Source organism: Carcharhinus amblyrhynchos, chromosome 18, assembly GCF_965287045.1.
Source record: "Carcharhinus amblyrhynchos chromosome 18, sCarAmb.v2.hapA, whole genome shotgun sequence".
Lineage (NCBI taxonomy): Eukaryota > Metazoa > Chordata > Chondrichthyes > Carcharhiniformes > Carcharhinidae > Carcharhinus > Carcharhinus amblyrhynchos.
In genome coordinates, this window is record NC_137341.1 from 23,200,477 (window position 1) to 23,219,947 (window position 19,471).

At 40.1% G+C, this 19,471-nt stretch overlaps 1 protein-coding gene across 3 annotated transcripts in view; it reads right to left on the minus strand.

Moving 5' to 3' along the window:
* Nucleotides 1-107: 107 nt before the first annotated feature.
* ern2 (endoplasmic reticulum to nucleus signaling 2) overlaps nt 108-19,471 on the minus strand; it is a 77,248-nt gene continuing 57,884 nt past the window's right edge. For 2 of the 3 annotated variants that reach the window (XM_080206561.1, XM_080206563.1), the window contains 8 exons: nt 17,939-18,128; nt 15,966-16,065; nt 14,880-15,079; nt 13,032-13,179; nt 8,140-8,267; nt 5,374-5,497; nt 5,207-5,274; nt 108-3,080 (listed from right to left, as the gene is read on the minus strand). In XM_080206561.1, the coding sequence (XP_080062687.1) occupies nt 2,889-3,080; nt 5,207-5,274; nt 5,374-5,497; nt 8,140-8,267; nt 13,032-13,179; nt 14,880-15,079; nt 15,966-16,065; nt 17,939-18,128 (1,150 nt within the window). In that variant the 3' untranslated portion in view covers nt 108-2,888. The remainder of the gene's footprint in view (nt 3,081-5,206; nt 5,275-5,373; nt 5,498-8,139; nt 8,268-13,031; nt 13,180-14,879; nt 15,080-15,965; nt 16,066-17,938; nt 18,129-19,471) is intronic. The other variant, XM_080206562.1, reaches the window with a different exon arrangement.

Sequence of the window (19,471 nt, forward strand, 5' to 3'; positions counted from 1 at the left end):
AGCCCCAACTGTTGTCAATATGGCACCTGTGAGGAATATGCAATTTGCTCTGAAGCTTGTTGTCATTATATCTACAACAGGAAGAACAAAGTCTCACAGGCTTGGTATTTAGGAATTTTATTTTACCCTCTACCTTCCAATACAAAAAATGTAGACTTTTCTATATACATAATCAATTCAAGAAATGAGCCAAGCAACAAGAAGGCAAGCTTAAATAAAATTGATCCACAAGTTTCTATTCACATAAAATCATGTGCCATAATCATGTATTTTCCTACCCTATAAAGGATTCAGTTACCAGTGTTGCTTGAAATACTTAAACACTGGCATTAATCCATTATTTACTCATTTAAAAAATAGCATTGTCTGAATGGAAGTTATAAAATGAAGTAGGGGAAGACTGAGTCACTGGCACACACAGTATCATAATTTGCTGCAATTTCCAGCAGCTTTTTCCACAATTCTTTTTCAGGGTGCAAAGTCATTAATTTAAGCAAGAACTTTTCTGATTAATCTCACTGCATGTTAAAACCCTGTTGCTGATGTGGGGGAAATGAGGAAAATCTGGCTCTGCTTCAAATCTTGGCTTTAGGTTGACTGACAACCTAGTTCACTGTCTCCAGCTCTCTGCAACTTTATGGGTAATTGCCTTTACAAATGATTAATTGAATTTAATTGTATTTTACTTGCTTTAATACTGGTTCACACAGAACAATGTTACTGACAAAGTTTGTTTTAAAAACAGTAACATCCTTAGCATTTATCATAGTTATAGTCAGTACCATATGGCACTTCAGGGTGTCCCATGGGTGACTGATACCATTCAGGCAACCCACTGCAACCCTTACCCAGATCAAAAACCATTTCATGTCCCCTGATTGCTAGTGGCTTTCAGTTTCTTCATTCTTTTGGGGGAATTTGCACTTCAGTTGTAATTTTTAGCGTTCTTATTGCATCAATTCCTACAATCCATTCATTTACAACAATCCATTTTTCAATCATCCCAAATCATTGGCAGTTTGTACCTAATTCCATTAGCAAAGAGATCAACACTCACAGTTGAATAATACAGCATAGGAACAGAGCCTTCGGCTCAACAAGTGCTGGGTGAAAGGAAATCTCAACCCCCCCACCCCCTGCAAGTGTTGTAGGTATCCAGAACACCTCTGCCTGAAAGACTGGTAGGGGTAGAAATCTTCACAGTATTTAAAAATTACTTGAATGTGCACTTGAGGTGTCATAACCTACTGGGTTACAGCGCAAGAGCTGAAAGGTGGAATGAGACCAGATAGCTCTTTCATCTCAATGGATCCCTTCTGTGCCATAAATCCTATGTTTAATACCATACAACATCAGACAGACCAACAGGGCAAAATATCATCCAACAGTAGCACAGGTTACTGTTCCTGACAAGGATTTTGCCTCTCCCCAGAGATTTGACTTTAAATATCAGAGCATTAGACACAGTATGCTCACTCTCAGTTGTGCAACGCTCATTTTAAATTACTGTCATGCCTCACTGGTGGACAGTGCACGCAGCCTGCAGAGAGTTGACCTGGATTTGTTCAGTTATGAACCCAAATAATGCTTGGCTGTCCCTGCTGTATGACTCATGAAGGGAGTGAGTAGCTGAAGCTTGCAGAACTGGCAGGTATTAAGATGTATCCTGAGTTCATTGATATCAGCCAGGGGTGGGGTGTTAGCAGTAGATCCAAAAATGGTTCCTGAACCTGGATACTTTTCACTGCCCCACCTCTTCCTGAAAGTATAACACAGCAAGGCATCAATGGTTCAGGAGGAGGGGAAAATGATGGTAAGGTTCACAGTCATAAGGTATTTACTAATGCGAAAAGTTGCTTCTGTTGTACAGATATAATTAAAGTCCTTTTTATTAAAAATAGGTTGTATTAATTACACAATATGAAAATAATCTGTAGAAAAGCTCTCTGAGCACTGGTTTAGAATTTGGTGTGCCAACGCTTTCCTGTGACTGTTGGCCACAAATATCAAATTATTCATACAGCAACAATGCACTGGGATGATTTTTCCAGATTCAACTGTTCCAACAATACAGACTGATACTGCGATCTGCACCATCTTTCTTCTTCGAGTTTTTGACAAAGCATAAAATTCTTATCGTATAACTTGTGACTCATTATTACTTTTTGTTACTGAAGAAGCAATTCTTACAGAGTGAAACTATAAACATATTTAATGAAACAACCTATTGATCTGGCATCATTACTGCTGGCCTCCAGTCTTCAGTACCAGTCAGTGGCTGTGTGTATGGCACAAACTTATTGATTAGTTAATTCAGTCCTTTATAAACAGGAGGATCCTTTCATTTTTCACCTTTACAGTTTCTCCCAACAATATCTCCAGGATACAGTTGGCCCTCCTTAACCCAGAAAGTCTTCCTCCCACAGTAGTGGCATAATTGTCAAAAGGTGCAGCTATGTTAATGAGTCACTTCTTTCTCTTTTGTGTTTCAGTTCCTTACCTCCCTGCTGGAAGGTCCATTTGACAGGTAGTACATCACTGTGGGTGTGAATATTAGCAGAGCTGTCTCCCAGTCTGTGATCAATATCACAAATTCTATAGGATTTCTGTCCAATCTTACCCATAAAGTGTCTGCAAAACAGATTTGTACTGTTGTGCTGGTTTGGGAGGTTCAAAACACCAGTGAAGGGGTTATGTGAGCCAGAGTTCTCCTGTTCTGAGGATGTAGTCTTATTCTATCCTACATGAAGAACCCCAGTGTAAAGAGCACTTCCCTCAGGTCCACATAAGGATACCACAAGCATATTGCCTGGAGCATTTCTTCCTAATTCTTTGGCTCTGAAAAGTCTTTATGTTGGCACAGTTGATGAGCAGGCAAATATAGTGATTCATTTTTTCCCATCTTCAGCTCCCTGGTGATAATATGGGTGAAAAAGTCTCTCATGGCTGCATATCTGCATCGCGTTGTAAGTATGCAACAACAAGTTTGGAAATCGAAACGTGAAGTACTGCACAAACTGGTCAGGTATCTCTCCCAGTGTCTCCTGTACCTCTGGCGGCAGTTCATGGTAGTGGTGTTTCTGTAAGAACAATTTTACATCAGATTTGTGAAAGAGATTTTTAAAACTATTCAAAATGTAACTGATTTGTAAAACAAAAACATGTATGTTCTTGTGCTCATTGAGATAAGTATGACTATACTGGGAAATGGAACATTTCCATTTCAAGCACCCACCAATAGTAAAATTAAATCATAGGCATATGAAGAGCAAAGTTCCCTATACTCTGCATAAATTCAAAAGATCCACTTCCTATTGCAACCATATGACATTTAGTTGTTTGGTCGTACAGAACTCGAATATTCCTTAAAAAAGACATTTTAAACTTTTCAGCCTTACACTCGTTAGAACATTCACAAGAACACCAAATGTAAAGGGATGGCACAGTGGTTAGCACTGCTGCCTCAGCGCCAGGGACCCTGGTTTGATTTCTGGCTTGGGTCAGAGAGTGTGTGTGTGTGTGTGCGCGTGCGTGAAGTTTGCACATTCTCCCTGTGTCTGTGTGGGTTTTCTCTGGGTGCTCCGGTTTACAAAAAAAAACAAGGTTGTTTAAGGTTTACTTAGATAGGCACATGAGTGAAACAGGGATGGAGGGTTATATATGACGGTTTTAAATAGGGACAGAGCCTCGGGTCGATACTGGAAACGTAATAGTATATGTTAATGTTTTGTCTCTTTAATCCACAGGTGTCGGTCCACCTTGTTGTCAAACGAGGGGCATGTACACGGTGGGTTGTGCGTGGGCTGCTCTTGGATGTTTCGAGAATGGCCTAGTACTTTGCGTCGATGTGTGTGCTTAAATCTGGACCAGCAGACAGGCACGACAACAGCTCAGTGACTATCACTGCTAGCTGTGCAGATAGATGGATCTGGGCCGGTGTCTGTGGGAGTTTGCGCATTCTCCCTGTGGTTGCGTGGGTTTCCTCCGGGTGCTCCGGTTTCCTCCCACACCCCAAAGATGTGCTCTTAGGCTGATTGGTGTACCAAATTGACCTTACACTATTCTCCCCTGAATCTGGCTACAGTAGGGGTACCATTCGCATACACACGGGGCAAGGTAGGTGTAGGAAAATGCTTTAAAATGGTGGCGCGGGCTTGTTGGGCCGAAGGGCCTGTTTCCCGTGCCGGGTTGTTCTTTGTTGTTATATGATTCCACGATTGGTAAACAATCCTGAGTGTGCTAAGAGTTACGCTGACAACCAATTTAAGATTATCGGCCAGGCTGGCATTGTGGCACACTTGCTGGCATTGTATTAGTACACAGGGCCCTGTTATTTGCAGCAGAAAGAACACGTACACATGTTGTGCCTGTTTCAACTGAGCAAAATAGGTAACAGCCATTCTCTGGGACAATCTGCTCGGTTTGAACTTAAACAAAACTTAGTAGTTAACTGTCAGTCACCAGCGAACTGATGCATTCTCCATGGCGATGTCTCTACCAATCAGAATCGACTTGTCAATAGCAAACAGCACTCTTTTCTCAAGAAGTATAAATACTTGCTCCCTTTACATTTGGCATTCTTGCAAATATCCTGATGAGTGTAAAATGAAAAGCTTCTACAGGTCTTTTTTCAATAATAATCAATGTGACATTTCTCCATTCTCCACCTCAGCCATCCTTACTGTTATCTGAATGTCAGTGACAATTAGTGCTTTATTAGGGTTGTCTTGTGTCTCATGCCCACAAGGTACTGAACGAAGACAACCAAAACAAATTTCATGTAAGCACTTTGAGGTAAGTTATAGTATCAGATGAAACTGACTAGGTCTTTATTAACTCACAGGAAACTGATAGCAGACCATGTTTGTAAATGTATATTTTTATTAAGTTTTGTTTGCGATCCATAGCTCTACAAATTCTCCAACATACCAGCTTGCTTCACTGCTCCTGAAATGTTATTCTATTCTGCATCCATTCCCACTCCAAGTTGAAAGTTTCAGCCACTAAAACTCCACTTTTTGGGATCCTCCTACTTCCAAAAGCCTCCTTAAATTATCCCCTTAAACATGGCTTTGGTCACCATCTCTAACTTTTGTCCTCACTTTCTGTCTGATGTTGAACACCCTTTGGTAAGTGCCACAACATTATGGATGTTATTTGAGTCTTCGGTCGGTCATGGCTAACAAACATTCTGCCTGTTCCTCACCTTATTTCTCATGGCTCGGAGAAGATCACGTACAGAATTCCCTTTGTATGTCCGGAACTTTCTCAAGTCTTGGTTGGGAGAGGGGTAAAAAAAAAACACTGTAAAATGGATTATTGCCATACTGTTAAAGTGTTAAACAGCATAATCCACTGTGCTCGGTATCTCACCTGTTTGCAGAGGGACAGAGATGTGCATCCTCCAGTTTGTTCTTACCACCACTCTCCCATTGCATTCCAATCTACCAATTATTGGTCCTTCTAACGACTCCTTTTCTATTCGATCACTCACATCCTAATACAGCACAAAGCAATCTTTGAATGTGGCATTTCAGTACAGCAGTTTTCCAGTGTTATATTTCTACAACTTTCAGTATGTTTTAGGCTATGCCTAATTGGAGCTTGAATAATCCTCGGCTCAAAACCTAAAAATCACCATCTGTCCAACTGGACCAAACGTAATCAGACTTCAACCAACCATAATATTGACTCTACCGAAAGTCGAATGAACAAAAGGTACAGTTCAGAGAGTAGCTGAGTCATACAGATAAAAATCATCCCAAGTTCAATCCTTTGTTCATGCTGAGTTAACATTAACTGCTATATTAATAGATTATTAGCCCAGTTATGTAACCATTACATTACCGTACCCATGTCATGGATATGGTAGGTTAACATCTATGTTACTAGACTAGAAATCCAGAGGCCTGGACTAACGATCCTGAGACATTAGCTCAAATTGCACCACCACAGCTGTGGGATATTAATTAAATAATTCTGGAATAAATTCCTGTGAAAACCCATCTAGTTCAGAAAGATCCTTTATGGAAGGGTCTATAAGTGATGTTACCCACAGTAATACTTATAAAGCTTTGGTAAGCTATTCAGTTGTACTAAAGAAGTTGGCTCACCAGCACTTTCTCAAGGGCATTAGAATGGCTCGTCAATGATGCCCACTTCTGATGAACAAATAATAGAAAAATCTGCTGGTTTCAGATCTTTCTTTGCATTTGTCAGAGTTAAACTCACAGTTTAAACAGAAAATCCAATCCGCAGTTACAAGGATAAGACCTACATCTAATTTTGGCAGACTGCAGCTTTGGGATGTTAAATATTACAAATTTACTCCAACACTGCACTATGAGTGGAATCATCTTTAGATTATACTTAATATTTCTCAGCCTATCCACTTTAGAATATTTGGGCTAATCGTTCATGACTAAGAACTCTCATAGGATTACTTGGATATATAGTACAGAATCTGGTCCTTCAGCCCAACTTGTCCATGCTGATGTTTATGCTTGACTCAAGTCTCCTCAGATCACCCCTTTTTTAAATTTACTATGGTAATCACTACTCCCTTCTACTTAATACTCATCTAACTGCCCTTTAAATGCATGCATTCTATTTGCTTCAACCACTCCCTATGATATCAAGTCCTTAATCTGCTATCTCTCAGTCAAGAAGTTTTTTGTGTATTCGATTTCTTGGTGACTATCTTATTTGATTACATCTAGTTATGTTCTTCTCCATAAGAGGAAACATTCTTTCTGCATCCACTCAAAAACCTTTCATAGTTCACTTCTCAGTGGCTTTTCAAGAGAAAAAAGATCCAGCCTGTCAATCCTTTTGTAATATGTGTGTACCCACGTACCCTTGTAAATCCCCTCTGCACCTTCTCCAGTGTCATTATATCCTTTTTTAAACATGACTAGAGCATTATATACAACGGTGCGGTCTAACCATAGTTTGATAAATTTAGTATAATTTCCCTACTTTTTATTTCTATCTATATTCTATAGAAATAAAGCCTAGCATTTGATTTGTTTTCTTATGTCCCTGCTGACTTATGGCATAACCTTTAGTAGTTGACTTATTTGTACTCTGAGATGCTTTTGTTGCTCTAACCAAATAGACTTGCATCTTCTAAGAAATGAGTTACCTTTATAGCAATTCTTAGCAAAGTGTATTATCTCACATTTATATGTACTAAACTTCATTTGTCAATTACTGCAATTCTATGAGTTATGCTGTTTGTAATGGTTACATAACTGGGCTAATAATCTATTAATATAGCAGTTAATGTTAACTCAGCATGAACAAAGGATTGAACTTGGGATGATTTTTATCTGTATGACTCTGTATGAATCCTGTAGTCATTCAATTAAAATTCCACTTAAGTGAAGTAAGGAAACAGGAAATGCATAACTGGTCAGTTAACAACTGAAAGAGAATAAGTTAGTACTTTGGGTGGGGTGTGACCCTCTGTCAGAACGTTATTCTTCTGTCCTTCTTCAGGTGCTGGCTAATCTGCTGTGAATGCCTATACATGTTAATTCATTTCAGTGTCCAACATGTATTTTATTTTTATCTCTAGTTCAGTGAGAAATATATTGCACTATCTTGGATGATAGTACAACAGAACATAGCCCCAAGTACAGTCATTAACCTGCAATTTTTTAATCAGTAAATTGAATTTAGTGGGATACAGATATAAATTATTGGGAATTGTGTGCTGTGGACAATGCTATGTTCTAATCCCCAAGGGGAGTTCAACACAAATGGTTTCTGATCATTGGTTTAATAGTATTCAACTGACAGCAATCTATGTGTCAATAACTTCCTCTGTCAGATTTAGTTACTGCAATGTGGGCTTTCCAACTATGTGTCACCAGAGATGAGCCCTCTGGTGTGGGTAACACGAATACAAGGGCAAGCTTCCTAAGGTATCTCAAACACTAAAATAAAAGAATAAAAAAAAACAGGCAGCTCTGGGATTTCTTGACCTGCTAATTCTGGTGGGCAAGGCTCTGTGTCAAAGGAACATTTTGAAAATCAGTCCATCTGAGGCAGTTCGGTAGAAATTCTTGCCTGTTACATTCCGCCTACTTGTGGGCTTTATTGACTTGATTTGATTTTTCACTGGGAGGAAATTACCTGAAAGAATTGAAGCTGCTTTTCTTTAGTCCAGAAGAAAGGATGTTTCAGGACACACTGAGCAGAGGGACGCTGCTGTGGCTCCTCTCTGATCATCTGTTCAATCAAGTGTCTACCCACAACATTCTCTAAAAAAAGCAAAATGATATCATGTAACTTTTTAATGTTAAAGTTATATTAGCTATTGGATTGTGAAAGTCAAGTCCAATCCTCTCTTTACAGGTGTACACTTGTGCCTATTCTATCAAGGGTAACTGAACAACATTGAAGAGCAAGAGATCTTCATTGATTCCTAATCCTAAACCACCCACTGCCACCAGCTTAGGAAAGTTATATCAGGGCAGTCACTTGCACAACCAAGGTAAAGGAAATGAGGTACATTATTTACACTTACTGACACAAACAGACATTCCTGGATAATTGTTTAACCACCTGCTTGGTGTGTTGCCTTGGTGCCAGAGTAAAGGAGACGATGGAGAATGTGCAGAATATTCTTCAAAAGAAGGAAATGGGCCAGAAGATGTGATACTTGTTGGGACTAGCACAGAAAAGAGGATAGATATTGAGGTTCTAAGGTCAGACTTTCAGGAGCTTAGGAAGAAGTAAAAAAGACCTCAAAGATGGCAATCTCTGGATTACTCCCATTGCCAAATGAGAGTGATAGTAGAAATAACAAAATATGGATGACCAATATGTGGCTTGATGCATGGCACAGAAGGAAAGGCTTCAGATTTTTGCTGCATTAGGAACATTCTGGGGGCAGGAGGTACCTATCCAAAAGGGTCAATTCATCTCAACATGTCTGGGGCCAATGTCTTTGTGAGAAGGTTCACTAGAGTGGTTGGAAACTAAAGTGGTTGAAACTAAATCGACAAGTTGGCGGTTACATGCTTATTGAAGTAGAAAATGAAATAAGCATATTGGATAGTACTGGAGAAGGACATTTTCTTAACAGATTAAGGAGGACTATAAGGAATACAGAGCCAGTTTAGAATGCATTTACATAAACACACAGAGTGAGTGAATAACTTTGCTGAGCAACAAGCACAAATAGTCACATGGGAACATGATGTCGTGGCAATAATGAAAAATTGACTTAAATATGGTCAGGACTGGGTGCTTAATATCCACAGATGCAAAGGTGTTCAGAAAAGATAGGGAAGGCAAAGAGGGTATTGGGAAGACAATATTGATTAGGAAAATCGTGGTAGTGTTAGAATATGATGATATCCTTGATGGAGCAAGGACAGAACCCATTTGGTTAGAGCTGAGAAGCAAAAAACTTATAACCATATTGCTGGGAGACTTCTATAGGCCTCTAAATAGTGAGAGAGGGAGATGGGACTTGCAAATAAACTTGCAAAGAAATCATAATGTGTCAACACTATAAGGTGGTTACATTTGGGAACTTTAATTATCCAAATATCAATTGGGCTAATGTTAGAGTAAAGAGAAATGAAGGGGAGGAAATTCTAAAGATGTGCTTACGAGAACTTCCTTGACTATTATGTTTTCATGATGTGGAGATGCCAGTGTTGGACTGGGCTAAGCACAGTAAGAAGTCTCACAGCACCAGGTTAAAGTCCAACAGGATTATTTAGCAGCAAACATCACTAGCTTTCGGGGCTCTGCCCCTTCATCAGGTGAATGGGGAGTTCTGATCACAAACAGGTTATGTAAAGGCACACATCATGGGTGTTACAAATAGTGTAACATGAACCCAAGATCCCAGTTGAGGCCGTCCTCATGCGTGCAGAACTTGGCTATCAGTATCTGCTCAGCGACTCTGCGCTGTTGTGTGTCATGAAGGGTGCCTTGGAGAACGTTTACCCGAAGATCAGAGGCCGAATACCCGTGACCGCTGAAGTGTTCGCCAATAGTTTGCCTGGGCTTACAACATCTCACTTACTGTCCTGTCTGGAGACAATACACATCTCTTTAATCTATGCTTAATGCTATCTCCACTCACATTGTCCGCACTTTTAAGGCTTGATTAGCTGTAAAGACTAATTAGTATTCTATAAACTAAGTGTGTGCCTTTATATGCCCTGTTTGTGATCAGAACTTCCCACTCACTTGACATAAGGGCAGAGCCCCGAAAGCTAGTGGCGTTTGCTACCAAATAAACCTGTTGGACTTTAAACTGGTGTTCTGAGACTTCTTACTGTATTATGTTCTCAGTCAGTGAGGAAGGAGTCATTGCTGGAACAGCTGTTTCAGATACAGGCTAGGTACATTCCACAAGTGCGAAATACAGGAGAACCAGGGCTCCTTGAATGACAAGGGAGATAGTGAATATGATGAAACAAAAAACTAGTGTGTATCATGCATGTCTTGAATTCTTTAAGCAAAAACCAGGCTAAATGCAATAATTTGAGTGTGAAGAGTAAGAGAAAAGTAAGACTGACAGAGAGAAACATGGGAATAGTATGACTGTTAGCATATAAATAGTAAATACATTGTAAGAGATAGGATGGGGGCCTAATAGGCACAAAGTGATATATGCTTCAAAAGCACAAGGCAAGTCTAGAATACTTCTTTTTGGTGTTTAGTAGGAAAGTATGGTAATAAAATATTGATTGAAGTGAATGTGGTGGAGATGAAAATTGATAAGCAGGATGTACTGGAAAGATTAGAGTGAATAAGTTGCCTGGTCTGGATAGCCTGCACCTCAGGTGCATGAAGAAAGCAGGAGGGGTTGCTATAACCTTCCAAACTCTCCTAGGAGGGTGGAAGGACATTTCTAGCAACTACAAGACAGTCAGTTCTGTGTGGGTAAGGTTTCAAAAATAATAACCATGGAAAAATTAAAAGGGATTTAGAGAAATTTGAGCTGTAAAAGACAGATAATGTTTGGTTACTCTAATTGATTTTTTTTGACAAAATAACAGAGAAGATTGATGAAGAGACTGTAATGAATGTTGTCTATATGGGTTTTAAAAAAGTGTTTGACAAAGTACCATATAAAAGGCTAGTTAGCAAAATTGAGCTTCCAGGGATAGGAGGGTCGGTGTCCTGCAGTTTGGTTAAAAATGGCCTTAGGAAAGAAAATTGCAAGTCATGACAATTCATTTGTCAGACTGGAGGATGGCAGGCAGAGTGTTCCCCAAAAGTCAGTACTAGAACAACTGTTTTTTTTTGATAAAGGACTTGGATATGGCGGTACAAAGAATGTTTCAATATTTGCTAATGGTACCAATCTTGCAAGTGTGGCAAACAGTGAGGATGATGCCACTGATTGCAAGAAGTCATACATAGGCTAGCTGAATGTGGAGGCAAGCTGTAGATGCAATTTAATTCAGAACACTATGAGGTGATCCATTTTGACAGAAGCAATTGGGAGTGACAATGACAGTTCTAAAGAGCGTTCAGGGACAGGGGAATATTGGAGTTCATTTGCATAAATGTTTGAAGGTGGCAGGACATCGAGAGAGGGTATTTAGTAAAGCATAGGGGATATGGAGCTTCATAAATAGAAGTATTCAATACAAAAGCATAGGAGGTATCACTTTGGTGAGCCACAACTACATGGCTGTGAACAGTTCTGATCATATTTTGGGAAGGATATGAAGATCCTCGAGAGGATAGGGCAAGGATTTACCAGAATTTTTCCAGGTGTAAGGGAGTTTGGTTTACAAGGTTAGGGCAGTAAGGAGGTTATACTTCAGTTATACACAGCATCGGAAAGGCCTGGATTACTGAGTACAATACTGGTCTCTGTTTAAGGAAAAGATGCAAATATTTTAGAAGCAGTTCAGAGGAGGTTTACTAGATTAATACCCAGAATGGGAGGGTTGTTTTAAGAGAGAAGGCTGGACAGGTTAGGCTTGTATCTGCTGGCGTTTGAGGAGTAAGGGGTGACTTGATTAAAACTTGATCCTGAGGGGACTTGGCAGGGTGGATGTGGAAAGGATGTTTCCTCTAGTGTGGGAGAATGTAGAACTCAAGACCACTGTTTAAAAATAAAGGGTTCCCATTTAAGACAGAGATAAAGAAAAATGTTTTCTCTGAGAGATTTTGGAACTTGCTTCCTCAAAAGGCTACTTCTGCATGTTCATCTCTTGCAAACAAAGGAAGCTGAGGGGAGATTTGGTAGGTGCGTGAGAATAGTTTAGTTAAATGAAGGAGATACAAAAAAACCGTTCACATTCGGTGATGGTACGAAGCTAGAGGACATCGTTTTAAAGTTTTACACAAGAGATACAAGGGAAATGTAAGGAAGAACCTTTTTACGTGGTAACTGGTAGTGACCTAGAACACACTGCCTACAAGAGTAGTGAAAGTGGGGCCAATCAATGATTTCAAAAGGATTTTGAATAGGCACTTGAGGAAAATAAACTTGAAGGGCTACAGGGATAGAGTGGGGCAATGGGAATGATTGGACTGCTCTACAGAAAACTGGCATGGACTTACTGGGCTGAATGGCCTCCTTCTGCACCATTATGACTCTGTCAGAAGGCACGAGTCTTTGGCATTTCATTTCACAACAGAGACTCTCACAGAGCTGTGCTGCCTTCTGCACTTGCACTATAGTGATACTTATGTGGACATGAAGGTCACCGCTCTGTTAAACATTTATTCCAGCAGATCCTCTGAAGAGGCATAATAATTTCCACCCTTCACATTGCCCTGTAAAAGGTTGACAAGTGTTTTAAATCTATGTGAAGAAGGCTGGAACTCACAGATCTTCCATGAGGCTAGTTGCTGGTTCAAGGTCAAAGCTATGCTGGGGTGGGGTGGGGGGGCAGTTTCAGATGGATCTGCTAATTATTTAAGATAAAAGGCTCAGAAAATTGAACTGAGCTTGTTACTGGCTACAGTGCAGCAATCAACAATCCCCAGTGCAGAAGACAAAATCTCTGTCATGATTATGAGTAAAAAAAAATACTTACCATGTACCTCTTGTTCAAAATGCTGTAAGCTGTACTTCCCTAATGAGATGTTGCTTTGCCGCCTCAAAGAATCACCAAATGGATGCTTTCCCTCAGAAACAACATAATAGAAGACACAGCCTGCTGAGAAAATGTCAACTGCATATGTCTGTTGGGGAAATACAAGTGACATTTCTGAAATGGTTCTGACACACACACATAGACACACTACACAAATGGCTCAATAAGTTCAATTTCTGTTCCCTTTCTTTAACAACCAGCATTCCTCCCACCCATTCCAGCTACTCTGAAAGTTCTTCTTGTCACTCATAAGTTACTGCATCCACAGGTTAGTAGTTCACTTCCGATGTCAGCCCTGCTTACTGTCACACACAGCTCATATATTCAATGGAAAGAATTTATAGCTGTCCAGGCCATTCTGAACATGGAAAGACTGGTTATATATGGAGATGAAGCTGCAAATGTCAGAGAAATGAATAATATTCTTACTCTTCAATGAACATACAACTCAAAAGTTAGGCACATAACTTGGAAAACGTTGGAGGTACAAAGCAAGTTTGGCAGCTTGAGAGAAAAACGGCAAGTTAACAGATAGTGGAAAAAAAATCACAAAGGTGACTACCCGGCATATAAAAAACGGTTGAACTATGAGGAGAGGCTGAATAAACTAGGCTTGTACTCGTTAGAGTTTAGAAGAATGAGGGGAGATCTCATTGAGACATATAAGATGATGAATGGGATGGATAGGATAGAGGTGGAGAGGCTCTTCCCGCTCAGAAAGGACAGTAGGACTAGAGGGCACAGCCTCAAGATAAAGGGGGGGCATTTGGAACAGAGTTGAGGAGGAACTTCTTCACTCAAAGGGTGGTGAATCTCTGGAATTCTCTGCCCGTTGAAGTGGTGGAGGCTGCCTCGCTAAATATATTTAAGACGCGGGTTGATAGGTTTTTGATAGGCAAGGGGATTAAGGGTTATGGGGAGAGGTCGGGAATGTGGAACTGAGACACGACAGATCAGCCATGATCTTATTGAATGGCGGGGCAGGCTCGAGGGGCTAGGTGGCCTACTCCTGCTCCTATTTCTTATGTTCTTATGTTCTTAAAAATTACCTGGGAGACAGACATTAAGCAGACACTGACTTTTAGCGCAGACAGCTACTTGAAATTAAAAATATGCAGGACAGACAGTTATTTAAAGTTAAACATGCAGGAATCTGATACTGCAGGAAGGCTGTAGAGAGATTGAGGCACTTTTAAGATAAGGACAGACCTAGGACAATGAGATTAGCCATAAATGGGAATGGGAATACATAAATGCAGGAAAACCAATTACTGTATGTATAGACCGAAACTAAGTCATTGATAGTCACTAATAGAGGAAATGTATCCATTCTACGAAATAATGCAATGTTAAATGCCAATGTCTGGCTGTAATTGTGCGTTAAACTATCGATCCTACTCAACTGTAACGACGTGTTAAATGGCTAATGTCCAGACTACCACTGTCTGAAAGGTATAAAAATAAACCACTCCTATTGTATTATTGAGAGAAGGTAGCTGCCCAGTACTGCAGAGTGCCAATGCCTTTTCTCCACGAAGCTTCGTTAAATAAGACTGTATTGTTGCACTCCCAGTCTGACTCCGAAGTGGTAATTTCCCACAACAACAGTTTGGATTGAAACCATTTGTCAGTACTGCTGTGACAAGTTCGGATTGAGCACTTGTCTGTTACTGTTGACTGGTTACATCCAGATTTTATTCACAGGCATGTAATTTTGACCATCTGACATTCTTTATCCAGTATTTTTAATTTTAAGGGTAAACAGTCTATCTTTGCGTCAACACTTACAGGTTTGTCTTTAGGCTCCTCTCGTAAGACCTCTGGTGCAATCCAGCCTTCTGTTCCAGGTATACCAGAGCGCAAGCTGAAACTGTTGTGTCCAGCAGACAGTTTCTTACACAGGCCAAAGTCCGAGATCACTGCCCTCACATTCCCATGAGAGTTTGGCAGGGAGATGAGGATGTTGCGCGGTTTCAAATCCCGATGGACTAGAGCCAGAATTCCAGAAATAAAAAGGAGACGGTCAGATTTGGCCAACATCAGCAATTTGCAACTGTTAACATAGTAACTGGTTACAAAGTACTTCACTGTCCGCAAGATAATGGAGTTATCATGGGGGTAAAGTCAGTCAACATGACTAATGCTGTGGCCCGAGGACGTGAGTTTTGAAAAGTGAATGAGATAATAAAACAGGAGCATGCGAATTGGCGCCAAAAGAGTTGAAGAAGTGGTTAGAAAAAACTATTCATACATAAGATGGTTAGAATGTGGAATTTTCTGTCATAAACTGAAGTGTCACATCGTCTTTACAGCATAGAAACAGGCCATTTGACCCAACAGATCCATGCTGATGAGTTAATCAATTTTTAAAAGGGAATTTAGATGTTTCAAGAGGACCAATTTTGAAGTTTATGGGAACAAGACTGGAATTAAATAAGGTATAAACCTAAAGAGTATGTGCAGAAAAAAGGGAGACGGGGATTAGACTGGGCAGAATATAAACATATAGGAAGTGAGGGAACAAACAGGATTAGACTAGCTGGAACAACAAAGAGCAATTGAAGGGAAAGGGAAAAAACAATATTAGACTGGGCAGTAGATAAAGGACATGCAGAGTAAGGGGAAGAGTGGGATTAGACTAACTGGAATAGTAAAGAAAATGGGGAATGAGGGAGCAGCAGGGTTACATTGAATGGAAAGTAAAGCACTGGGAACAATGAGATTCAGCTCAGTGGAACAGCAGGGAGAATAAGGAGCAAGAGAAAGAGCAGGGTTAGGCTAGGTGGGTCATAAGTAAGAACACCATGTAAACTGGGTGGACCGAATGAACAACAATACTTTCAAATTCTACACTGAATGAGAGAAGGGTCTTACCAATATTGAGGGAATGCAGGTGAGCCAGGCCAGACATGGTCTGAAAAAGTGCAGTTATAGGATCCAGATCAATGTGATCAAATTTGGAATCTTCCACATACTGTAAACAAATAGAAGTAAAATATAAAAGCAATATACTGAAGTGCTAACTATGTTTCTCTCTTCACAGATGCTGCTGAATATTTCCAGTATATGACATAAAAAAATTTCACATCGAATCTAACAGATGGGAGTTAAAAAAAAAAAATCACACCCATCAGGAATAACCAGAATAAGATGGTTATGTGAAATAGAACACCAGGGTTTATTGGCTCCCAGTGTTAGAACTAAAAACTTGTAGTGTTAGGAAAACAAAGATAGTTTTAAGGAACTTATGCATGGTTAAACATTAGAAACAAGGTACAGTTTTAACTTTGTTCAATTTAATATTTCTGTGCTTAGATGGATATGACCTATAGTTAGATTCATGCTGCACAAAGATGTTAGTATGTGTGGGGATCAGTTTCAATTCCAGCTGCGATTCTATTGTGCTTAGAGGGGACTATTTTGTGAAGGGTAAATAAATCAACTTGTAAGGTAGAGATGCTTTTAAGTTTTAGTTTTAGCTGAATTTGTTGGCAGTTGGAGACAGGGTACTGGGGCGTGAACTTCTCTCAACTCTGCCAAGAGATGGCACGGTGGCATAGTGGTTAGCACTGTTGCCTCACAACACTATGGACCTGGGTCACTGTCCATGTGGAGTTTGCACGTTCTCCCCGTGTCTGCATGGGTTTCCTCCGGGTGCTCCGGTTTTCTCCCACAATCTGAAAGATGTGCCAGTTAGGTGCATTACCCTGAATAGGCGCTGGAGTGTGGCTACTAGAGGAATTTCACAGTAATTTCATTGCAGTGTTACTGTATGCCTTACTTGTGCTGAATAAATACACTTTAGATGCTGGACAGGACAAAGAAATTGCAAAGATGCAAGCTTTCTAAGGAACAAGATACAATTCAGACAATCATGGAATTGGGACAGAAAGAATTTAAGACAACTGAAATTAAGAGGGCAGACATCAAGATATTGTTCAGAAGAATTCAAGAAGTGGGCAGCACGGTGGCACGTGGTCGGCACAGTGGCTAGCACTGCTGCCTCACAGCGCTAGGGACCTGGGTTTGATTCCTGGCTTGGGTCATTGCCTGTGTGGCTCTTCCACATTCTCCCCATGTCTGCGTGGGTTTCTTTTTGGCGCTCCGGTTTCCTCCCAGTCCAAAGATGTGCATGTTAGGTGGATTGGCCATGCTTAATTGCCCCTTGTCAGCAGGACTAGCTAGGGTAAATGCATGGGGTTATGGGGATAGGATGTGTGTGGGATTGTGGTTGGTGCAGACTTGATGGGCTGAATGGCCTCCTTCTGCACTGTAGAATTCTGTGAGGGTAAACAGTGTTGAGTTAAAAAGACAGTTGCAGTAATTAGATTTAAAGTAGGACAGCAGACTTGAGGGGTAAATTAATCTTTTCATGCCATTTTAATACATTCTGGGAATTGAGAGTTAAAGTAATTGTAACAGTTTGCACAACAGTCAAGACAAAGGATTCCTAAAGGGATTGCTGTCAAATCCTGGATGGGATTCATTGTTAAAAGGGAAGCCGAAGCTTTGTTTAAAACTGTCATTTGGAAAACCTGGTCTGGATTTCACAATGCAAATTGCCAAACATATTTCATAACTGTATTAACCTCTGCATGAAAAAGAAATTCCAAATTCCCTTTTAAGACTGAAATTCCCTTTTTCAAAGCTGTTTCCCCTACTACTTTAACTCTTCACCAAACTAAACAACTTGCCCAATCAACACTAGCAGCTTCCTTCAAAATTTTGGACTCATCAACTAGGGTTCACTTCAAAGTCTTTAAGGAAACTGGATCTTCAAATTAATGAGGGTTATGCTAAAAGTAAGAAGAATCACTAAATCATTAAACAGAAAGTAGGTGACTCACCTCCTGTAGCGTGGCGGTGCACAGTTCGATTGCAATATAGTAGAATTGCTTGTCCCTTTCGGTGCAGAAATAACGAATGACATTGGGATGCTCATCAGATTCACGAAGGAGCCGAACTTCACGATCAGCAAAATTGAAACATTCAGGGAGAATCCTTTTCACAGCAACATTGCGGTTATCAAAGCTGCCCCTGGGTTATGAATAGGAAATCATTTACCACCACCGCAACAACAAAACCTTGAACTTGCATAGCACCTTTAATGTAGTAACGCACCCCAAGGTGCTTTGGAGAGTCATGATCTCAAACAAAATTTGAGATCATGAGGAAATATTAGAGCAGATGATCAAAATCCTAGTCAGAAATCTTAGAGCTCAAAGACTATATCATTTTGTCGCTCACTCACAGCAGCCTACAATCCACTTACGTTACTGGGATTGTGAGACTGAATTTAGAAACACTCACCAACATGACAGCAGTAAAATATTCCATAAGGAAAAGATTTTAGTCTCCCGATTGGAAATCCTTCCCTTCCCTTTCTGCCATTCTGAATTGTATTAGAATTCTGCGCATGCATAGATGGGAATTGGCGGTCATCTTGCACTGGCAGGAAACACTGTGCTGACAAATGGCTGCGTTTGCTGCCCACATCATGCACATACAGTTCTACTGTTCTCTGCTATATTTACTGTATTACAAACTCACACAACATTCTATCAAACTGGCAGCAGAATAGGATTTCAAAAACCTGAATCTGCCAACCTATCATTGTGTCAAAGAAACAAAAACTTCTGCACCATTTTAATGCAGAAGTAAAGCGGATAATTTAAAGCAGCAAAACTAACAGAAAATCCAAGACACTGAGGCAGCAGCTTGCGTTCAATGCTTCCAGAGTTTTTCTGTTCCCAAGTTGCAGCAATATTTTTCTTGTCTCTTTTATGAATTGTTAACGATGGCTCTTTGACAATTATTCAAAATAATTAAAATATTAGGAGGGGGAGCTGGTCTAGTCATACTGTTTGAACATTGGTGGAAATGTAATTATTTTTCTGCCATTCATCTGTAGTTATAAAAAATTAAAAGACATAAAATGTTTAAAAACCTGCATTTCTTGCCTTAAAAACACATGTTTTGGGCACAGCAGAGTGACATCTGTATGGACCACTGTGTACATACAGACTGCAATATCGTGTTTACAGCAAACACAGGTTTAGAATAATACCAAGTCTGAGAGTTTAGCAAGACAGCTAAAAGCTCCAAGTTGAATCTGAGTTACATTTCTGCCAAAAGATCTACATCTGATACATTGATATCAGGAAGTCCTTCCTCACTCAAAGGTAATGGAAGTCTGGTACTCTCTTCCACAAAAGGCTGTTGAAGTTGTGGGCTCAATTGAAAATTTCTAAACCAAGATCAATATATTTTTGTTAGGCGAGAATATGGAGGGTTATGGAACAAGACGGAGTTAAAATATAGATCAATCATGGGACAAAATTTTACAATCTGTGCACAGAATGCTGGCTGAGGTGAGCAAA